Source organism: Salvelinus alpinus, chromosome 13, assembly GCF_045679555.1.
Source record: "Salvelinus alpinus chromosome 13, SLU_Salpinus.1, whole genome shotgun sequence".
Lineage (NCBI taxonomy): Eukaryota > Metazoa > Chordata > Actinopteri > Salmoniformes > Salmonidae > Salvelinus > Salvelinus alpinus.
This window is the reverse complement of record NC_092098.1, coordinates 23,814,390-23,838,627: the sequence shown is the minus strand read 5'-3', so window position 1 is coordinate 23,838,627 and position 24,238 is coordinate 23,814,390. Positions and strand designations below refer to the sequence as shown.

The window sequence follows — 24,238 nt, the reverse complement described above, 5'->3', positions numbered from 1 at the left end:
GCGTTCCTGGTTTAACTCGGGCAGTTGTTGTTGCCATCCTGACCTGATCGGATGTACCGATCCTGTGCAGGTGTTGTTACACGTGGTCTGCCACTGCGAGGACAATCAGCTGTCCTGTCTCCGTGTAGCGCTGTCTTAGGCGTCTCACAGTACGGACATTGCAATTTATTGCCCTGACCACATCTGCAGTCCTCATGCCTCCTTGCAGCACACCTAAGGCAAGTTCACGCAGATGAGAAGGGATGCTGGGCATCTTTCTTTTGGTGTTTTTCCAGAGTCAGTAGAAAGGCCCCTTTAGTGTCCTAAGTTTTCATAACTGTGACCTTAATTGCCTACCGTCTGTAAACTGTTAGTCTTAACGACCACTCCACAGGTGCATGTTCATTAATTGTTTATGGTTCATTGAACAAGCATGGGAAACAGTGTTTAAACCATTTACAATGAAGATCTGTGAAGTTATTTGGATTTTTACAAGTTATCTTTGAAAGACAGGGTCCTGAAAAAGGGACGTTTTTTTGCTGAGTTTGTCTTGGAGGTGCATAAAAATATGTATAGTATGCTTCGTATGGCTACGAGGCCAGGCAGCACCACTCAACATATTCAAGACATTAGATATTAACCATGTTATTGACACGGGAGGAATAACGCCATGTAGGAAGTGAAGAAATAAAAGTGACCACTGGGATGAAACGGTTGGAAGATGGAAGTGCATAGGCCTACAGTACAATAAGCAATTGTGAGAATGGAGACATTTCCCTTTGCTATAGTTGTCAAGACCTGTTCATTATGTTTGATTTGTCTTTAATAATATACATTAAGCAGTAGACACCATCACTCAATGAGTAGCTATATAACACCTTCATGACATTAAGATTGTGATATTCCCATTAAAGATGGTAAACCGGTAAGATACACATGGTTTATATGGCCTTGGATCCCATATCAAAGGTGTGGCAATTCTTACATTCTCCAATCCTCAACAGAGCGTACAGCTGTATTCAGCTGAAGTCTGACAAAAAAATCCATCCAATTACATTTACATTTTACATTTAGCAGACGCTCTTATCCAGAGCGACTTACAAATTGGTGCATTCACCTTATGATATCCAGTGGAACAACCACTTTACAATAGTGCATCTAACTCTTTTAAGGGGGGGGGGGGGGTTAGAAGGATTACTTTATCCTATCCTAGGTATTCCTTAAAGAGGTGGGGTTTCAGGTGTCTCCGGAAGGTGGTGATTGACTCCGCTGACCTGGCGTCGTGAGGGAGTTTGTTCCACCATTGGGGTGCCAGAGCAGCGAACAGTTTTGACTGGGCTGAGCGGGAACTGTACTTCCTCAGAGGTAGGGAGGCGAGCAGGCCAGAGGTGGATGAACGCAGTGCCCTTGTTTGGGTGTAGGGCCTGATCAGAGCCTGAAGGTACGGAGGTGCCGTTCCCCTCACAGCTCCGTAGGCAAGCACCATGGTCTTGTAGCGGATGCGAGCTTCAACTGGAAGCCAGTGGAGAGAGCGGAGGAGCGGGGTGACGTGAGAGAACTTGGGAAAGTTGAACACCAGACGGGCTGCGGCGTTCTGGATGAGTTGTAGGGGTTTAATGGCACAGGCAGGGAGCCCAGCCAACAGCGAGTTGCAGTAATCCAGACGGGAGATGACAAGTGCCTGGATTAGGACCTGCGCCGCTTCCTGCGTGAGGCAGGGTCGTACTCTGCGAATGTTGTAGAGCATGAACCTACAGGAACGGGTCACCGCCTTGATGTTAGTTGAGAACGACAGGGTGTTGTCCAGGATCACGCCAAGGTTCTTAGCACTCTGGGAGGAGGACACAATGGAGTTGTCAACCGTGATGGCGAGATCATGGAACGGGCAGTCCTTCCCCGGGAGGAAGAGCAGCTCCGTCTTGCCGAGGTTCAGCTTAAGGTGGTGATCCGTCATCCACACTGATATGTCTGCCAGACATGCAGAGATGCGATTCACCCCTAGGAGTGGCTAAGGGGGTACAATATATATATATATATATATTATATTATATATAAATATAAAACATGCTTTATAATCAAACATTTTCTACATGAAAGACAAGGGTACTCTTAATATAGCCTAAATGAAATGCCAATAGAATTTCCTCAAAATAATCAAGGCTTATTGCGCCCTCTTGTGACTAATGAAAATAAATTTACTCATTATGGTAGGCTTAACACTGCAATGTGACAAGTCATATACAATAAGAACATTAGGTCTTTTTATAACTTTTTATTATTTTTTGGGACAAATATATATGAATGTTTAACTCTTAAGGAGACAGTATTTGGAGAATTCTTTACAGAAAATGAACTCTCCTAAATAGACAGGAAACCTAAGAAATCATCATAAAACATCTACATGATAGAACTAACCATTTCGATTTGTGCCAAGGAAGAGAATGATACAACGTATTAATTGACAGTGAATTGATGCAAGTGATTCTTAAATTCAGTCCAATGTTATTTGGTGCTGACAAAAATAAACGTTCTTTCAGAAAGCCTGATGGGACTGTGTAATTTTCAGACATCTGAAATCTTATGGTTCATTGGGTTGACTGTTAGTTATGCATAAAGGCACACACACGCATTGGTAACCCTCAGGTGAGCATTGCTATTTTTGGCAAGACATTGGTCCCATTAGGCAGTACAATTATCCAAACAACTTAAAACAAAAAATGTATACGCTTGCAGGAAAACAAATAAAACGATCAAAATATTTAGATCATTCATGTATGCAGGGAAATGTCTTCTAGTAAGTTCAAAACTGTATTGAGACCTAAATTAGGTTGGATATTTACTCAAAGATACAGTGGGTCAGAAGTATAGGACACCAACTCAGAAACCTGCTTTATGCTAATGAGAGCTTGAGGGAACACCAACTTTTTACAGAGGATGAAGTTCAGAAATTGACCTGGTCTCCTGCTGTATGAACCCCTGGAGGCTTCTTTTTCCCTGCCTGAAGGTACTCTCCCTCCGGGAAAATGGTAGTATGACAAGGAGCCTTAGGAGGGTTTCAATGTTACTAAAGCTCCTAATGTCTGATGCCTTCAGAGTGTCGAGCACAGTGGCTGGAAGATACCCAGACATGGGATCCAACCACTTCTCTCTCCAAGACTTCATCTCTGTGGGGAGTGAGGCCATGTCAGGCATGTCATCTTTGAACATGCGGAAAACGTGGGCATTTACACTGCTGTTTTCCACCTTTGACATGGCATAAGGCACAATCTCCAGGCACCTCAGGGTACTGAGGACCTTCTCTGTGAAGAGCTCACTGACCTCAACAATGGAGTGCTCTATCACCTTCTGACTCACCGCCATTTTGTAAAACTGACTCAGGGGTTCTAGTAGCCCAGAGTGCAACAGCGTTATCTGCAGCTTGGAAGCTAAAGCAACAGCCTCCTCATACCAGGCCTTGTGATGTGTGTCGATATCGCTCTTCAATTCATTGAGGGAAGTTAGGAGGTCAGGCAAGCTATTCATAGCTAGCAACACATCTAGAGGTTTGCCCTGAAGAGATTGGCTCAGCTTTTTGGTCAAACTCAGGACATTCTTCAGCACGACAGCCGAGAAGATGAACTCAAAACTTCTGACTTTATTGAAGTACAGCAGTGCTTGGCCACTCCCTGAGCTACTCTCCTCACTTTTCTGCTCATTCAAGCACAGCATCACTACCTCAAGAAGCTCTACCATCAACTCATGCATTTCATGACTTTTCTCCCAGTTCTTAATAAGCTTGTCCCTATGCTCATTACCCTTCCCCTCATCATGTTGGAACATGGCAATGATCATGTCCTCCAGTTTGGTCTGTCGTTCTGTGTCCCCTGTAAGCCATTGTAACATGTTTTCTACAGACGCTGCACAGTCTGCTGCTGCCACTGCAGGAGATGACCTGGCTAGCCACACATTCAGAGACAGAGCAGAGCTGACTGTTCGCATGGCCAGGGGGTATTTCTGGGATATTACAGCAGAAACAGCCCTCATCTGAGACCCTACCTCACCAACACTTAGCAAAGCCTGCCCTCTACAGTACTCCATGTTGAGCCCCAATTTCTCTGATAAGGCTGTTTCAATAGCATCAGCCAAGACAGCAGTGTCCTGGCTGAACGGGATGAACGCTACAGTCTCCTCGCACTGAGTGTCCTGTTTGTCCAAGTACCTGATGCACAGGGGAACGTAGAGCTGTCCCTCGATCTCAACTGCCCGTTCCGTTATTATTGTAAAGAACTGTGAGTCCCAGAGTTCCTTGAGGATTTCCTCACGCACAGGTGGGTCGTAGAAAGACATGGTCTGCTTCTGACCTATGACCCCATCCTCTACTATCACAATACTGTCCTCTGCCTTCACGCCGTCCTCGGCTAACACAATGTCCACTGCTTTTACATCGTCCTCTGCAAACATGACTTCCTCTGTTATCACGCAGACTTCTACTTTCCCACCGCCCCCGGCCCCTACGCTGGCCCCCACAACATCCTCAGCGATCACATCCTCAGCGATCACAACATCCTCAGCGATCACAACATCCTCAGCGATCACAACATCCTCAGCGATCACAACGTCTTCCTTTATCACAGCATCTTCCACTTTCACATAGTACTCTGCCTCCTCTGCCTTCAGCTTTCCTGCAGGGAGTTGATCTGACATACCAGCTTGGTGTTCCTCAACTGCCTGTTCATGTCTTCCATCAGGGTTTACATCCAAAGCTCTAAAATCTAAAACGCACACAGTTAAACCACCTCCCCCCTTTCCATCATTTTCACTCCCCTAAAAACTGTTGCTTTATGATATCATATTCTACATGAACCATGTAATTGTATGTCATGAATGTTCATATGATTTAACATTTTCACTTACCACTTTCCAGCTTCAGACCTTCAATTTGTTTCTTCACCTAAATCATAAAACAGAAATCAGTACATTTACAACATAATGTTTAATATGTATGTCTTGCCAAGGGTTGAGTGGTGTTTCCTGTTATCTGTCTGTTTGTAACTGAAAATGTATGAATAAAATATTGAAAAAATGATGCATACCTATACCAATAAAACCTGTCATAAATACATCAGCATTGGAATGATAAAAGGAGTATTGCTGTTAATGTACCTGCTCAAGACATGGCCTGCTTTCTGGGTCAACTTCGATGCACTTCTCAATGACCTCCCCTAGTCTTTGAACAGTTGGGTAATGCATAAGAAGCATCACAGTGTCTGTTTTACTGCCCTTGCAGACCGTGTTCTTCAGCAGAGCCCTCATGGAGTTCAGGGTGGTCTTCATCAGGTCCCACTCCATACTGACGCTCGGTAGAACAGCCACCAGTCTAAGCAGTCTGGTCACTGTGGGATGGCATTGAGACTCAGCGTGAAGCAGTATCTCAGAGATAGAAGCTGGTGGTGAGAGGTCTTGATATTTCTCTGTCCAGACAGAGGCCCAGTTACTGATATCCTGCTCTGCTGTGTCAGGGTCAGGGAGGTCAGACAGGTAGAGACTGTATAGCTTGTCTGTTGACTCTGCGCGGATTGGCTCTGAAATGGGCTGTGGATTGCAGGTGGGGAGCAGAGACAAGATCTTCAGGGCTTTTAAGTGACTGTCGGAGAAGTTGTACTTCATTTCATCAATGAGGCTGCTCAGTAGAGGAACACTCAAGTTGTCCCTGTAGTACATCTCTGGAGACTCATAAGAGTTAGCTTTCTCTGGGAAACACACTTGCTGAGGGGCCACCTTGGATGCTAGTTGGAATGCTTCCTCAAACCAAGGTGAATGTACAGTGCTTATGTTATCCAGCATCTTGTTCAGAGTTTCTATGATTGGTACTATCTTCTCCACTTCACAGATGATGTCAGCAGGGTTACCACAGCGGAAGACAGTGCTGCAGTTCCGAAGAGGAGAACAGGCGTTCTTCAGGATCACAAGTGTGATGACAAAATCTGCATCTCTCAAAGCAGTGGCGAGGACCTGTGCATGTAGCGACATAGTTCCAGCATCATGGGCACTAACTGAATCCAAGCAACTCAAGACTCCCTCCAATGTGTCGACTAGGAGATCAAAAAAGTCCTCCCTCTTCTTCCACCTGGAGCAACAGGTTTCTGGAATCTCTTCCAAGGCCTCCCGAGGTGTATTCAGTAACCCATCCACGGCCTGTGCTAGCTCTGCCTCTAGCCCAGGTGACTGGTCAAAAAACATTAGGAGGTCTTCCACAATTCGCAGCATCTTTGTGACAGGTTGGCAGTGTACGCTTCCTGCTAGCCAACAGGCAAGACCACAAGACTCACTGGGTGTGATGACAGACAGAGGATAGCTCTCAAGGAACTCCAAAGACATCTTCTTCAGGCTGTGACAACCTGAGCCCATGCGCATGAATGCTTGCCCACGACACTGACTCATCGGCAATCCCCAGTCTTCAGTTAGAGTCATAGAGAGATTCTTGGCTTGAACATCAACATCACAGGATTCAAAAAATCGCAAAAAACCAATGAGCTCTACCTTGGGGGCACATTGCCCAACATATCTGACAAAGACAGGTAGATAGCTCTTATTAGCAATTACAACGGGTTTATCTGTGATAAGAGAAAAGAAGGGGGACTCCTGTATTTCTGATAGTATGACTTCCCTGATGGATTTTGTAAGAAGCTGTACCATTTCCTCCTCTCCTACGTTACACGTGAACTTTCCATCTCTTCCAAACCAGTGGCACATGCCGAGATCCTGGATGAGAAGGTCTTGATCTTCTTTGGAGAGTTCGGAAAGCTGGCACTTATTTTTCCCCAAACGTGCAGCCTGTCTGAACACTGCTTCTAAACTCTGTCGATTATCTCCAGTGTGCCCATTCTCATCCACTGCTTTCATTTCCTGGTCTTTTTTCTTGTCAGAAGACTGTTGATTCTCAAGCTCCTCTGTTCCATCTTTGTCATGATCCACTGAAAATATGAAAAAGGTGAATTAGTCAATTCAATTGACTCTTCTACAATAGAGTTCATGTCATTAGTGGAAAACTAATTGAGAATAAAATTAAGGTGATCGTAAGGTGAATGAGAACAAGTGTTTCACTTGACAAAACCTGGGCCCATCCCTATTACCAACATATACTAAATGGTAACAGTGTTATTACATAGTTATTAGCTAATAAATACTTAATGATCAAATGGGGATTAACTGAAACAAAGCTTTGCCATCACATACCTTCCATGTTAGCTTCAGAGTTCTTCATCAGACTTTTGGATTCTTTATCCTGTGAATTTGTTTTTCAATAGATATTATTAAAAGGAAATAATTTATTTAAAAAGGACATATCTGTATAGGATGCTCTGAAAGACTGCATTAAATTAAAAATTAAAAAACAATATTCATGGAAATGTATTTTGAAAACTTACCAAGCAGATACCCTCTAAAGCCTGGGGAGTGACCTTCAAGCACTTAGTCACCATCCGGTCCAAATCTCTGCTGAAGTTGGTTCCCACCTGCAGCATGGCCAGACATGGGGACCTGTCCTTGGAGCTGGTGTTCCTCAGGTATTCCTGGAACATCTTGTGGCGCATCGCTTCCCCACAGTTCTCCAGTACCGTGCTGGGTAACACAGACATGATCCTCAGCAGTGTATTGATGTTCCCAAAGTACTGCATGAGTGGCAGACGGAGAGTCTGAAAGATGGTGTCTGGGATGGTCACTGACGCAACTTTGGTCTTCCACTTCACCCTCCAGCAGCACAACTCTGTGAAGAAGTTGTCAGAGTCAGGCAGATCACTGGCGTAGAGAGGAGGCTTTGACCTCAGGATCTCAAACATGTAACTCACAGTCACAGAGCAGGGAACCAGGGATAAGAAGTTTAGGGCCTCTTTGTGGTCCTCAGAGAAATGATCCTTCACAGCATTGGTGAGGTTGTCCACTAGGGGCACACTCAGTGAATCTTTGTAATACAGAGCTGGCTTGATCATGCTATCCCTGGCCGCAGATGAATTATCAGGCACTTTTATCTGCACAACCAGACTCTGGGCAAGGGCACAGGCTTCGTCGAACCAATTCTGGTGAAAGACCTTGATGTTTGTTTTGACCCTGTTGAGAGTAGCCACTATACCACTGATCTGGCAGAGCTGTGATGCTGCGCTAAAATGATCCTTCTGGAGTCCTGCACTCAGCTCCCTGGTAAAGGATGAGGCATTCTTCAGGGCTACCATGGGAACAATGAAATCAAAGTCCCTTATCAAACGTAGCAGTGCTCCAGCTTTTAGAGAGAGTGAGGATTTCCATCTCTGTGGGTTGCTCTTGATTTTCTCCAAACATTCAACAAGGGGCTCCAGCATCTGCACAAAGACTTCATAGGAATCGTGCTTCTCCTGCCAGACGGTACAGAACTTACCCTGCAATTCTTGAACCTTTTCATAGCTTTCCCTAAGTCCAAATGCAATGACATGATCCAGCTGTTTCTCAAGCATAGGCATGCTCCCAAAAAACATCAACACCTCTTCAAACACATCCAGGGCCCGTTTGACTGACGGCACAGGGGTGGATTTTGACCACCATGTGTTAAATGAGTAACAAGAGCTGTGTGTGCATATTGCAAGGGGGTACTTTTCTTGGATTTTGCAGGCAAAGGCTTTCAGCTTGTAGGAGACATCACCGGATCCTAGGTAGGCTTGACCTCTGCAGTAACACAAATCGAGACACCACTCTTTGGTGACAATTTCCAATATGCGCTCTGACATGGCATCGCAGTCAAGATCCACATCCAGAAAACCCATGAGCTCCAATCGCATGACATCAAAACTGTCCACAAACCTGAGGAAGAGGGGAAGATATTTTTTCTCCCCTAACTTCACAACGCGGTCGATGAACAGAGAGAAAAAGGAAGTGCCCACTTCCAAAAGTATTCCCTCCCTGACTGCATCCTCGCATACTCTGAGAACTTCTTTCATCTCAGACTTCGATACATATTTTAATGTGTCTTCAACCTCACCGTCCTGTTCAGCAGAGGCCTCACCAGGCTGTCTGCTCTGGCTGTTATATGCAGCTGTCACAGCAGCCTGCAGAGCAGATTTGAGCGCCTCCTTATTAGTCTCTGAGGCTACGCATTTCGGTTGCTCCACTCTCTCCATCTCCAAGGCCATTTCCTGTGGTTCTTTTTGTGTTTCATCAACATTCTCCTTTAGTGTGTGTTTTCCATCATTCTCAGAGACTGTTTCTGAAATAAAGCAGTCAAGAATGATGAATGAATAAACATGGGTATTAAGGCAAATATTTTTATACACCATGGTGCAATAAGTACTACATAATATATATTAATAATATTATTTCCTTACCAGCTGCAGAGTGCATCTCCATCACTTCATCATCCTATGAACATAGAAAATAAAAGCATGAGCAAAATAAAGCTTTTGTTTAGTTACAGAGACCTACAAATGCAAATATTAGTAAAATAACAACACAAAAGTTAAGAAATATTCAACATCCACTTAGGGTAACTTCATTATATTTTTCTAATTATTTGAAATCTTCAGTTTGTGTGATTGCTAGGCAAATACTTAAATTAAATACACATGAATAACTTTTATATTAAAATAAAGTTACCATATGCAACAACTGCAATATGTCAGGATGCTTCTCCACATAGGACTCCACCATGTCTTCAACATTGAAGTGCACATCTTGATTGACATAGACAAATGCCATGTTGCACAGTCTCTGTTCCTCCGGTGTGGCTTTCAGGTAGGACTGGTACCGCTCCAGCACCATGTTGTACTGCCCATACACGTCTGCCTCTGCATTCACACAGGGGATGGTGCCCAGAACTCTCAGCAGGCTCTGCACATTTGGGTAAAATGCAATGTCTGGGATTTTCAATGTTGCAAACACTGTTGTGGGTAGGATCCTCCGCTTGCTAGCATGTCTCCACTTCACCTCCCAGCAACCAAGCTCATCGTAAAACGTGTCGGGCCGAGCGAGGTTGTTCAAGTTCGCATCCGCCACTTTATCCCTGCGGATACTGAAATTGTGGTCAGCCATATAAGACGGCACCAACGAGAGCCATCTCAGAATCCGAACCATCTCAGTGCTAAACACCCTCTTTACCTCCGCAACAAGATACTGTAAGATCTGCCTGCTCAGAGTCTCTCTGTAGAAATCCTCCAGAGAAGTTTCAGTTGCACCTGCCTCGCCAGTATCAGGTGAGCTCTCCTCCGGCCTAGCGACCTCCACTCCCAGCTTCTTAGCCCTGCCCACTGCGTCAGAAAACCACTTCCTGTGGAATATTGCGATCTCCTGCAGATGTTTGTTGACCAGCTTTAAGGCGTTGGAGATTGTGTACTGCAAGGTGCTGCTGATGCTGATGGCTCCCCTGAGACTCGGGTTGAGGATACTCACGCAACAGAGGGTATTCTTCAGGACAACCAGGGTGATGAGGAAATTGAAGTTCTTTAGGATCGGCTTGAGCTTGGCCATCTGCTCACAAGTAGCAGTGTCTGCGTTCGCAGCCGAGCACACCTCATTGATGCAGGCGAGGAATGGCTCAAGAATGTCCAACATGGTGTGGAAGGCATCAACACCATACTCCCAGGTGTTCTGGGAAGCCTCTGTGATCCTGTCCACTTCACCTTTAAGGTGGCCGTAAGATGACTTGATCTTCCCTTCCAGTCTTTCCCAAAGATCTGGGGACCCTCTAAGCATTGTGGCGACCTCCTCCACGGTGTTCACAACCTTCTGGATGGAAGGCATGGGCATGGAGCGGATGAGCCACATGTTAAAAGCGTATGGGTCACTAGGTGCTAGCACTACCTGAGGAAACTCCAGCAGAATCCTGCTGGTGAGATCTTTCATTTTCTGACATAGAATGCCTGTGGTCAGGTAGGTGAGTCCTCGACAATGCTCCATCCGCAGCCCCCACTTATTCCGTATTTTTGAGAGCAGCATGTAAAACAGACCCTCAGCATCTGCATCACAGGGCAGGAACCCCATGAGGTGTTTCTGAGGGAAACCTGCTACAGTGACGGACCTGATGAAAACTGGGATCTGATCTTTTCCCTCTATGTTTGTGACATCTTGCAGCAGAATGGAGAAAAAGCGTGCCAACCTTAAACTGTTCCGGATCTCCTCCCGCATGAGGTTCTCACTGAACTGGAGGACTTCTTTCTGGTCAATTCTTTCAACACAGATGGGGTTGAGAGACTGTTGTCCCCTGTGGCCTCCCATCGGCTCATCAGTGTTGGGGTTTACATCGTTCCCTATGCTGAATCCAGTGAAGGCAAGAGTTTCCTTGAAGTAGACTTTAAGGATTTCCTTTGCTTTGGAGTTGGAGACATCCTCTCTCCTTTGGTCCTCTTGCTGTAGATCATATGTTGCACTATTCTCTCCTGGCTTATCTTTCACCTCAGTTGGAGCATCTTCTGAAGTAAAGGAGAAAACATGGACATGCGATTGAAACAAATTTATAGAATAAATATGTTGAGCCATTTCTACAAATATCCTATTAAAAGGGTGTACTTTTCTTAGAGGGCTATCCTAATACAGACCACATGACTATGCACTGCCATGAAGTTGTGAACCAATTACTTAAATGTCATTTTTGGTAGGAAAATAGATTGCTAAATATGGGAATCTTAAATTGTTATGGGAAAACAAACGAGAAAAAGAAATTGATTTACCAAACCAATCACCTTTAGCTTTCTTCAAGGTTGCAAACTCCGCCTCACTCTAAAGGAATAAAATATACACTGATCAGGTTAGGATGACTATATACACACACACTTACTGAGATCAGGATGACTATATACACACACACTTACTGAGATCAGGATGACTATATACACACACACTTACTGAGATCAGGATGACTATATACACACACACTTACTGAGATCAGGATGACTATATACACACACACTTACTGAGATCAGGATGACTATATACACACACACTTACTGAGATCAGGTTAGGATGACTATACACACACACACACACTTACTGAGATCAGGTTAGGATGACTATATACACACACACACACACACACTTACTGAGATCAGGTTAGGATGACTATATACACACACACACACACACACTTACTGAGATCAGGTTAGGATGACTATATACACACACACACTTACTGAGATCAGGTTAGGATGACTATATATACACACACACACACACTTACTGAGATCAGGTTAGGATGACTATATACACACACACACACTTACTGAGATCAGGTTAGGATGACTATATACACACACTTACTGAGATCAGGTTAGGATGACTATATACACACACTTACTGAGATCAGGTTAGGATGACTATATACACACACTTACTGAGATCAGGTTAGGATGACTATATACACACACTTACTGAGATCAGGTTAGGATGACTATATACACACACTTACTGAGATCAGGTTAGGATGACTATATACACACTTACTGAGATCAGGTTAGGATCACTAAATACACACTTACTGAGATCAGGTTAGGATGACTAAATACACACTTACTGAGATCAGGTTAGGATGACTATATGGGGTACAACATTGTGTGGTTTAAACATGACAGAATACTTACAGGTTCTCTTATTCTCTTATTCCCGTTGCGGCCTGATGGATTGTTCAAATGGCTTGTAAAATCAAATATGGTTGGCATAGCACCCTCTTTCAAGGATGTTCTTAAAGTGCTCTGAAAAAGAAACAAGCAAATCCTTATTATGGCTACTTTATTGCCACTGTTGCATGCCTGACAGTAATAACCTCCAGGGAGAAGCATGACCTTTTAATACTGATAAAACCTTATTTTCAATGACGACCTACCAGTGGCCTTCAGAAAAACCGAGTGCATTATGATTAAGCTAGTCCCAACAAAGGTATACATGACTTAAACCTCACATCACACAGTACGTGGGAGACATATTCTTCTACAGTTTTTATTATCCTAAGCACGTGAGAAGACGTTATTTGGGGTGTGCAAGAGTTTTTGTTCTGAAACCCATTAACATAAAACAATATGATACATTGCACAAGCTAGGTTAGCTAGCAAGCTCGGGAGGTGTTTCAATGGAACAACTTAGCTAGCTTGCTAATGAGCAATAACATAACTTTAAAAGTACAGTTAAAAAGGGATTGCACACTATTTAAGCCTACATCCCAAACCCGCTCATTGGGTCTATTGGCTAATGCATAGATGAGTCAACTCCTGAATAGATAGTCTAACTCAAGTCCCCTCTATTACTGAACAATATAACAACTGAATGAAAGTATAAAATAAATCCTTTTTGGAAATATAAATGGTTTCTTCAGTAGATACTTACATCACAACAGATCAAGGAAGGCTCAAAATGATTTGCACATATTTTGAAGGAATTGTGCAACTCCTCAGGGGTTTTTGGCTCCAAGTCAGTTCGATGACAATTATTCAACCATTGTTTACATCTGAAAGGAAGAATTAACAGGATAAAATTTCAGAACTGCAATATGGATAGGCCTGCCCCTAGCCCATGTTATACACCTTGATGAAGGAGGTCTATCTGCATATCACTAGCAAACCATGTACCTGTTTAGCGAAAATGGAAGGTATATCCGTAATCAGTAGAATATTGTGATTAAAAAAAGGCATCGCCGAGCAGTGCCCAAGAAAGAATTCAATCCAATTGTTAGATGCTACCACCCCTCCCCAAACCAAAAATTCTAGTTAATATTTTTTTTGTTGCCATGTAACGGTGGAGCCAACTACTGGAAACACACTACTTTTCCTTTATTTAATCAGCATCAGACCTGCCTAATTCTCTCTAGAAACAGTTTTTGTGTTCAACGAGCTAAATTACACATTCTGTTAACATCTGACACCAGACGGATTTGTTCTTGCAATGTAGTCTGACATTTCAGATTTACATTTTAGTAATTTAGCAGACGCTCTTATCCAGAAGATGTTCTCATTGCAAGTTAAAGCGTACTGTTTCCTAGCTTGATATGTGTAGTAATGTTATTCTAATCAGAAATCTATTTGCATTGCGTTCTGGATAAATTGCAGAGGTTTGATGGCACAAGCGGGGAGCCCAGCCAACAGAATTGCTGTAGTCCAAACGGGATATGACAAATGCCTGGATTAGAACCTGCGCAGCTGCTTGTGTATATTTGTAAACAACAGCTGGTTCACGAAATCTAATATTAAGCAAGTCTCGAGGTTTTGCTCGCCTGAGGTAGAGTATCTCATGATAAGCTGTAGACCACACTATTTACCAAGAGAGTTTACCTATATATCTATTTGGAAAATCTGACCATAACTCTATCCTCCTGATTCGCGCTCACAAGCAAAAACTAAAGTAGGAAGCACCAGTGACTCGGTTAATAAAGTGGTCAGATGACACAGATGCTAAGCTAAGGGACTGTTTTGCTAGCACAAGCTGGAATATGTTCCGGGATTCTTCGGATGGCATTGAGGAGTAAACCACAGTTACTGGCTTCATCAATAAGTGCATCGATGACGTCGTCCCCAGTGACCGTACGTACATACCCCAACCAAAAGCCATGGATTACAGGCAACATCCACACTAAGCTAAAGGGTAGAGCTGCCGCTTTCAAGGAGCGGGACTCTAACCCAGACACTTATAAGAGATGCCGCTATGACCTCCGACGAACAATCAAACAGGCAAAGCGTCAATAGAGGACTAAGATTGAATCCTACTACACTGGCTCCGACGCTTGTCGGATGTGGCAGGGCTTGCAAACTATTACAGACTACAAAGGGAGGCTAAATTACTTCTATGCTCCCTTCGAGGCAAGCAACACTGAAGCATGCATAAGAGCATCAGCTGTTCCGGATGACTGTGATCATGCTCTCCGTAGCTGATGTGATTAAGGCCTTTAAAATAGGTCAACATTCACAAGGCCGCAGGGCCAGACGGATTACCAGAACTTGTACTCTGAGAATGCACTAACCAACTGGCAAGTGTCCTCACTGACATTTTTCAACATGTTCCTGGCTGAGTCTGTAATACCAACATGTTTCAGGCAGACCACCATGGTGTTCTTGGGCACAGGGACTAAGGTAACCTGCCTAAATGAATACCGACCCGTAGCAATCACGTCTGTAGCCATGAAGTGCTTTGAAAGGCTGGTCGTGGCTCACAACAACACTACTACCCCAGAAACCCTAGACCCACTCCAATTTGCATACCGCCCAAACAGATCCACAGATGATGCAATCTCTATTGCACGCCACACTGCCCTTTCCCACCTGGACAAAAGGAACACCTACGTGAGAATGCTATTCATTAACTACAGCTCAGCGTTCAATAGCATAGTGTCCTCAAAGCTCATCACTAAGCTAAGGACCCTGGGACTAAATACCTCCCTCTGCAACTGGATCCTGGACTTGTGCCACATCTGCCATGCTGATCAACACAGGGCCCCTCAGTGGTGCGTGCCTAGTCCCCTCCTGTACTCCATCTTCACCCATGACTGCATGGCCAGGCATGACTCCAACACCATCATTAAGTTTGGCAATGACACAACTGTGGTAGGCCTGAGACAGCCTATTTGGAGGTCAGAGAACTGGTAGTGTGGTGCCAGGATAACAACAACTCCCTCAACGTGATCAAGACAAAGGGAGATAATTGTGGACTACAGGAAAAGGAGGACTGAGCACACCCCCATTCTCAGCGACGGGCTGCAGTGGAGCAGGTTGAGAGCTTCAAGTTCCTTGTTGTCCACATCACCAACAACCTATCATGGTCCAAACACACCAAGACAGTCGTACAGAGGGTACGACAAAGTCTATTCCCCCTCAGGAGACTGAAAAGATTTGGCATGGGTCCTCAGATCCTCAAAAAGCTCAACCATTGAGAGCATCCTGACTGGTTTCATCACTGCCTTGTATGTCAACTGCTCGGCCTCCGACCGCAAGGCACTACAGAGGGTAGTGCGTACGGCCCAGTACATCACTGGGGCCAAGGTTCCTGCCATCCAGGACCTCGATACCAGGTGGTGTCAGAGGAAGGCCCTAAAAATGGTTAAAGACCCCAGCCACAGACTGTTCTCTCTGCTATCGCACAGCAAATGGTTACGGAGCGCTCACAAGGTCCAAAAGGCTTCTTAACAGCTTCCAACCCCAAGCCATAAGTCTCCTGAACAGCTAATCAAATGGCTACCCAGACTATTTGCATGGAATTGGGACATTAAAAAAAATCTGTTCCCAACAATCTGGAATTGTATGCTGCATACTTGTCAAACATCTCAACTTTAAGTGAAACTGATACATTTGACTAGTCATTTAAGGCCATGCAAGATTTTCATTGGAGCTTGACAAAACAATGAATTCCTTTCTCTTGAGCAATTGTCTTGTCCATTTTTGTGGCAGAGCTGCAGTGAGTTGGTTATACTTTTGTATTGGCAACACACCTCCTTACACCTTGCTTGTGTGACAATTTTACCATCCTTATTTACAATGCCATTCATAAACATGATACCTTCCTTATAGTTTTCCCCCTCTATCAGTACATTGGAGTTCAGCAATATTATTTTATGTAATATTTGTTCTGTCTGGAGGATGAAATTGTAATTGTAACCAACTCTGTATGGCTTCAATTAAAACAGGGATCCATTATAAATCCATCAGAAATTGTTGGCTTTAATCTGTATAACAGAAAATGGATACATTTTGAACATTGGATGTGCCTCTCTTAGTAGCCTGCTGGAAAACCAGTTTGGATTTAGATATACAGTGCCTTCATAAAGTATTAACACCCCTTTACTGTTAATTTGTATTGTGTAAGACAGAATTTAAAATGTATTAAAAAGTAGATTGTCACTGGCCTACACAATAGCCCATAATGTCAAACATGGATTTTAAAAATGCATTATATAGATTTTTCTTTTTTACTATTAAAAAATGAAAAGCTGAAATGTCTTGGGTCACTAAGTATTCAACCCCTTTGTTATGGCAAGCCTAAGTAAGTTCAGAAGTAAACATTTACTTAAGTCACATAATACGATGCATGGCCTCATCCAGTGTTCAATAATTGTGGTTAACATGATTTCTGAACGACTACCAGGTTCAACCACAAAGACCAGGGAGGTTTTCCAATGCCCCCATTGGTTGATGGGTAAAACAAAAATGAAAAAGACATTGAATATACCTTTGAACATGGTGAAGTTATTAATTACACTTTGGATGGTGTATCAATATACCCAGTCACTACAAAGATAAAGGTGTCCTTCCTAAATCCGTTCCCGGGGAGGAAGGAAACCGCTCAGGGATTTCACTATGAAGCCAATGGTGACTTTAATACAGTTACAGAGTTCGTCTGTGATAGAAAACGGAGGATGGATCAACAACATTGTAGTTACCCCACAATACTAACCCAATTGACAAAGTGAAAAGAAGAATGCCTGAACAGAATACAAATATTCCAAAAACATGCATCCTGTTTGCAACAAGGCACTTGTAATGAAAAATGTGACAAATGAAATGAAAAACGTGGCAAAGAAATGAACTGTCCTGAATTAAAAGTGTTATAGTTGGGGTAAATCTAATTAAACACATTACTGAGTACCACTCTCCATATTTTGAAGCATAGTGGTGGCTGCATCATGTTATGCGTATACTTTTAATCGCTAAGGATTGGGGAGTATTTCAGAATAAAAACGAAACCGAATTATGCTAAACACAGGCAAAATCCTAGAGGAAAACCTGGTTCAGTGTGCTTTCCAACAGGCACTGGGAGATTAATTCACTTTTCAGCAGGACAATAACCTAAAACACAAGGTCAAATCTACACAAGTTGCTTACCAAGAATACAATGAATGTTCATGAGTGGCCGAGTTACAGTTCTGACTTAAATCGGCTTGAAAATATATGTCAAGAACAGAAATTTTTTGTCTAGCAATGATCTTGCAGAATTTTGAAAAGAATAATGTGCAAATACTGTACAATCCAGGTGTGCAAAGCTCTTAGAGACTTACCCAGAAAGACTCAACTGTAATCGCTGCCAAAGGTGATTGTAACATGTATTGACTCAGGGCTGTGAATACATGTCTATTTCATTTTCAATACATTTGCATAAGTTTATAAAAACATGTTTCCACTTTGTCATTATGGGGTATTGTGGGTAGATGGGTGAGAAAAAAAATCTATTTAAATCAATTTTGAATTCTGGCTGTAACAAAATGTGGAATAAGTCAAGGGGTATGAATACTTTCTGAAGGCACTGTAATTTTGGTATAATGGAGGCTTTAGCGGTTTAATGCCTTAACATGTTCAACATTATAAAAAACTTGTTTTCCCCAACTCCTAAAAAAAAAAAATACTATAGTAAGCACCTATTAAGTAACAGGTTTCATCTTAAAATCACCCATAAATCCCTTTTGAGATGGGGAATGGAAGCGTTTTGTGTGCAACAGTGAGTTGCAATTGAAAGCATGCTTCACAATTATTTATTTTTTTACATTTCTAGTCTGACTATCTATGGGTAAAACTAACAGGGTTAGTTATCCACCACAAAACCTCAAATTGCCAAAAAAGAGTAGAACTCACCTACTTTTATGCTATGATTTGACAATTAGATGTTCAATGTTTCTTTTGAAAAATATATTTTAAAAGGAATAGTTTCAACATATTAAAACGAGAGTTCCATTCACATAACAGGGTTGACCTTAAATTGAGGGACAGACGTAAATGCATCACTAATCACAGTAGATAAATAATAATCTTGAGAAATGACTGTCAAATCAACAAAATAACTACGGCTTTACAATGATGGATAAATGCTGGGGTTAAGTGGGTTAAAATCGTCATAGAAGTCATAGAGGGTGCACGGAGGGACAAAAAAAAAAGGTTTTACAGATAATTTCCTGCAATCCTACACATTTTGCCATAGGGTGGAGAGAAACGTTTGCAGTTTTCAATATTATATCTGAGTGAGACTAACAAAATCAAATGGGGGCACCCCGGCCGGTATTTTTCGACCATGATTACAAAGTCCCGGTAGCTGGCTGCTAGACTAATTTACCAATCTCAAAAATGTTAGCTGACATGGTCTAATTGAGTGACCATCAGTGAACGTATCAAGAATAAAACAGATGACGTACAACCAAATTTCAAAATTGCACCTTGTGTATACTAATATTCTAACTTCCTACTATTCTAAGTTGAGACCGACTGAATTGTTGAAAAACGAATAGGAAAAAAATGACAACATTGGCCCCACGAACTTCTGTAATATTCCATTTCTAATCACTATTTTCAGGGGACTTATATTCATGAACCTCACACTCATGGACTTCAAATGCATTGTCTCAACATCAGCATATTTGGACCATAATCAACATGGGGAGGTTGTTATTACCTGCTAGCTACATCAAAGCCAGATAGTCTGCTAGCCAATTGTGTTATTTACACAACTGCAAGAGGAAGTTGTCAGATTAAAGATAGTTTTCATAACTTTGTGGGCTCAGAGACTACCCTCTCACTAAAACAGATTTTTCATGGATCCTTAGATAAATAATACTGCATCCGATTCCTCAACCAGAATGTAGCCTTTTAGCAAGCTAATTGGCTAGTACCATCTTTGACATTAACTATTACCATCAACGCTAGCACAAGCTAGGTTAGCTAGCTAGCTGACTCCGTACTGTTTCAATGCTAATGAGGAATACAAAGATAACTTTAAAAGTAGCTAGAGTTAATAAGGGATTGAAATCTATTTAACATAACTTACCCCTCCGGGTCCAAAGGGAATCTGAAAAAGGGGACATCTGATTTATCTGTGTAGATATTACAATTTGGTGCGGCACAGCGCTTGGGCATTTTGGGATCCATGCACTCACTGGTCGTTCAGAAGTCGTGCATCGTAAAATTAATAAGAAATCCACCCGTTTTGAATCTTTAGCTCAATATTAGCACAAAGTCTTGAAATTAACTTTGTAGCTAAGTTCATTATTTAATTCCGGGAAAAGTTGATTTGTTGCGTGGTGTAGTAAGTTGCCTGTGTGTTCATAAATCAGGAAGAACATCAGTCTTGTCAGCCACACTAGAAAAGTACTTCCGGGTCACGGAATTTCGAAAACGTTCCAAATCAAAGTTCCCTACGTAGTAGCAGAACATTTTCTTTAAAATGTATTTATTAAGTTGAATGAAAAATAATAATCTTAACATTAATGATTCTTATTTATTCATATTTAAGTGACATTTGCATTAAATGTGTGTTTTAAAACATGTTCCAAGGTCAAATATAGCCCCCAAAGCAAATTGTGCATACATTACATATTGGCTATTAGAGAAGAAAAAAGATATTTGTGCCTATGTAAAAGTGGGTTGGGGAATACTCAGTGGGGACTGTAAAATCTATATATGGGGATCTGAATAATATGGAGTGTTGCTGGATATGTACCACACAGTGCCCAAGAATACGAAGGTAACCTGCCTAAATGACTACTGCCCCGTAGCACTCTCGTCAGTAGCCATGAAGTGCTTTGAAAGGCTGGTCATGGCTTACAACACACCATCATCCCAGAAACCCTAGACCCACTCCAATTCGCATACCGCCCAAACAGATCCACAGATGACACAATATCAATCGCACTCCACACTGCCCTTTCCCACCTGGACAAAACAAACACCTATGTGAGAATGCTGTTCATTGACTACAGCTCAGCGTTCAACACCATAGTGCCCACAAAGCTCATCACTAAGCTAGGGACCCTGGGACTAAATACCTCCCTCTGCAACTGGATCCTGGACTTCCTGAAGGGCCACCCTCAGCTGGTAAGGGTAGGCAACTCGCTGATCCTCAACACCCTTAGTGGTGCATGCTTAGTCCCCTCCTGTAGTCCCTGTTCACCCACGACTGCGTAGCCAAGCACGACTCCAACACCATCATTAAGTTCGCTGACGAAAACGGGGGTAGGCCTGATCAACGATTAGACACCCTAAAGGGAGAAGGCCTGAGAACTGACAGTGTGGTGCCAGGACAACAACCTCTCCCTCAATGTGAGCAAGACAAAGGAGATGATTGTGGACTAAAGTAAAAGGAGGGCCGAACAGGCCGCCATTAACATCGACGGAGCTGTAGTGGAGCAGGTCGAGAGTTTCAAGTTCCTTGGTGTCCACATCCCCAACAAACTATCATGATCCAAACACACCAAGACAATCGTGAAGAGGGCACGACAACACCTTTTCCCCCCTCAGGAGACTGAAAAGATTTGACATGGGTCACCAGATCCTCAAAACGTTCTACAGCTGCACCATCGAGAGCACCCTGACCGGTTGCATCACCGACTGGTATGGCAACTGCTCGGCATCCGATCGTAAGGCGCTACAGTATAATCCAAGATGGCGCAGCAGTAAGACGTGTTTATTTTCGTCCCATGTAAATATTGTATTTTTCGGGTTTTTTGTCAACTCTTTTTTCCATTTTCAAAATAAATATACATTCCTGCAACCCGCCTCACCCAATGTGATAGATCAGCTAATTTTTTTTAGACCTTATAACTGGAACCTCCATCAGGAAGCTGGCCAGCTAATTAGCTACTAGCTATTTAGTCATCGTTAGCCTCTGCTAGCGGTCTTTACCTTTAGCTCGGACTCCTTCCGCTTTAGCCTGGATAGCCCGGATAATACCTGCCAGTCTGTACAGCGCGATACCAGCCATGAGTATATCGGACTGCTCTTTTCCACTACATCACCGGATTCCTGCTGCAAGCTCTGAACCATTACACCGGATCTTCATAGCTAGCTAGTTGCTACTGAGGAGCTGTTGTGGCTAACGCCCTTGTCCAGAAGCATGCACCAGTTAGCCCCGAGCTAGGCCCATCTCCCGGCTAGCAAACGAAGTACACCAACTACAACACTTCTCTTGCCTATTGGCCTGGACCCTTTGTCGACACGGAGCCCTGCCGATCCATCACGACTGGTCTGCTGACGTAACTCGGCCAATGTGCTCTCTGCGTTGTGGATGTTTGGTGATGATCCATCTGCTAGCCCCGGCCTGCTAGCTCCCTGAAGGCCCTGTCTCCCGCTCGCTCAACGTAGTAAACGACTACCGAACTGATCCCCGTTTCATCTAGTGCTGCTCATTGGACCCTATGATCACTCGACTACACAGCCGATGCCTGCTGGACTGTTAATTAACACGAACTGGAACCCCCAACAGAAGCTAGCCAACTAGCTAGAAGTCAGTTAGCCACTGCTAGCGGTCATCAGCTAACCTTAGCCCGGTCAACTCCTGCCAGTCTGCACAGCGCGATTCAACCCAGAGCATAGGGGACTGCTATTTCTTCCCTAAATATCCATATCTCCAGATTCCTACCTCAAGCTCTGAACCTTTTCACCTGGATCATCGCAGCTAGCCAGCTGCTATCCGAGTGGCTACTCCTGGCTAATGTCTCTGTCCCGAAGCAAGTACCAGTTAGCCTGGAACTAGCCTCGTGCTAGGCCCATCTCCCGGCTAGCTGAAGAGGTCCATCAGCCACCCCTTGGGCTACAATACCTATTTTGCCAATTGGCCTGGACCCCTTTTACTGCCGACACGGAGCCCCGCCGATCCATCACGACTGGTCTACCCCGACATAATCCACCGAGGGGGTTTCAACAGGCTCCTCCGTCGCAGCGTCCCCTGAAAGCCCATCCCCAAGCCTGCTAGCCGCAGTCCGCTAGCTGTCGATAGCATATCAGACTGTTAGCTGAAGAGGTCCATCAGCCAATTTCTTGGGCTACAATACCTATTTTGCCAATTGGCCTGGACCCTTTTACTGCCTACACAGAGCCCTGCCGATCCATCACGACTGGTCTGCCGATGTAACTGTCCGAGGGGGCTACAACAGACTAACGTTGCGACGTCACCCTAAGGCCTTTCTGCTATCCCCGGCCTGCTAGCTGTCTGAATCGCCGTGTCTCCAGCTCGCCTAGCTATTCACTGGTCTCTATGATCACTTGGCTACGCAGGCCTCTCCCTAATGTCAATATGCCTTGTCTATTGCTGTTTTGGTTATTGACTAGTGTCTTATTTCACTGTAGAGCCTCCAGCCCTGCTCAATATGCCCTAGCTACCCCTTTTTATCCCACCTCCCGCACATGCGGTGACCGCACCTGGCTTAAATGGTGCCTCTAGAGACAAAACCTCTCTCATCGTCACTCAATGCCTAGGTTTACCTCCACTGTATTCACATCCTACCATTCCCTTGTTTGTACATTATGCCTTGAATCCATTCTTCCGCGCCCAGAAACCTGCTCCTTTTACTCTCTGTTCCGAACGCACTAGACAGCCAGTTCTTATAGCCTTTAGCCGTACCCTTATCCTACTCCTCCTCTGCTCCTCTGGTGATATAGAGGTTAATCCAGGCCCTGCAGCTCCACTCCCATTCACCAGGCGCTCTCATTTGCTGACTTCTGTAACCGTAAAAGCCTTGGTTTCATGCATGTTAACATTAGAAGCCTCCTCCCTAAGTTGGTTTTATTCACTGCTTTAGCACACTCTGCCAACACGGATGTCCTAGCCGTGTCTGAATCCTGGCTTAGGAAGGCCACCAAAAATCCTGAAATTTCCATCCCCAACTATAACATTTTCCGACAAGACAGAACTGCCAAAGGGGGCGGAGTTGCAATCTACTGCAGAGATAGCCTGCAGTGTTCTGTCATACTATCCAGGTCTGTGCCCAAACAAGTCGAGCTTCTACTTCTAAAAATCCAACTTTCCAGAAACAAGTCTCTCACCGTTGTCACTTGTTATAGCTACCCCTACACAAATGGCGCCGGAAGAACTGGCAGCAGTTTTACGTGCGCCAAACCAATTGTGCTATTATGTGGGGTTTTTTTGCGTTATTTGTAACTTATTTTATACATAATGTTTCTGCAACCGTATCTTACGGCAAAAACGAGTTTCTGGATATCAGGACAGCGATCACTCACCTCGGATAAGACAAAGATTTTTTTCTACAGCAAGGAGGACATTCTCCAAACACCCGACAGGGCCGACATCCCCGTTATTTGCAAGAGGAAGCGACGCAGGTACAGAGGCAAAGAGCCGGATGCCTCGTCAGGACACAGAGAAGGCGAGTGAGAAAGCTGCCGTTACCGTCAATACTACTCGCCAACGTGCAATCGTTGGACAATAAATTAGACGAGGTACGATCACGAATATCCTACCAACAGGACATCCAAAATCTGTAATATCCTATGTTTCACGGAATCGTGGCTGAATGACAACATGGATAGTCAGCTAGCGGGATATACGCTGTACCGGCAAGATAGACAACAGCTGGTGC

General features: G+C 43.7%; 1 protein-coding gene across 4 annotated transcripts; it reads right to left on the bottom strand.

The window, feature by feature from the left end:
* Positions 1-2,236: 2,236 nt before the first annotated feature.
* On the bottom strand, positions 2,237-19,995 carry LOC139537427 (uncharacterized). 4 transcript variants are annotated; one of them, XM_071338689.1, is made up of 11 exons: positions 19,696-19,995; positions 13,291-13,411; positions 12,552-12,662; positions 11,646-11,694; positions 9,577-11,387; positions 9,309-9,342; positions 7,386-9,190; positions 7,195-7,243; positions 5,122-6,932; positions 4,873-4,909; positions 2,237-4,730 (listed from the first exon to the last, which is right to left on the bottom strand). In XM_071338689.1, the coding sequence occupies exons 1-11, from the start codon at positions 19,794-19,796 to the stop codon at positions 2,905-2,907; spliced, it is 7,755 nt and encodes a 2,584-aa protein (XP_071194790.1). In that variant the 5' UTR covers positions 19,797-19,995; the 3' UTR covers positions 2,237-2,904. The 4 variants fall into 4 exon arrangements, with proteins under 4 accessions (XP_071194790.1, XP_071194791.1, XP_071194792.1 ...); XM_071338690.1 differs by having other exon boundaries at positions 9,577-11,384; XM_071338691.1 differs by having other exon boundaries at positions 11,658-11,694.
* Between the last annotated feature and the right edge of the window lie 4,243 nt (positions 19,996-24,238).

Excerpts from the sequence above, each read along its gene's own strand:
- LOC139537427 (XM_071338689.1), bottom strand. The coding sequence starts at position 19,796 with ATGGATCCCAAAATGCCCAAGCGCTGTGCCGCACCAAATTGTAATATC. Across the intron at positions 11,695-12,551 it reads ATAAGAGAATAAGAGAACCT|AGTGAGGCGGAGTTTGCAAC; the intron begins GTAAGTATTCTG and ends TTATTCCTTTAG. Across the intron at positions 6,933-7,194 it reads CTCTGAAGCTAACATGGAAG|TGGATCATGACAAAGATGGA; the intron begins GTATGTGATGGC and ends TCATATTTTCAG.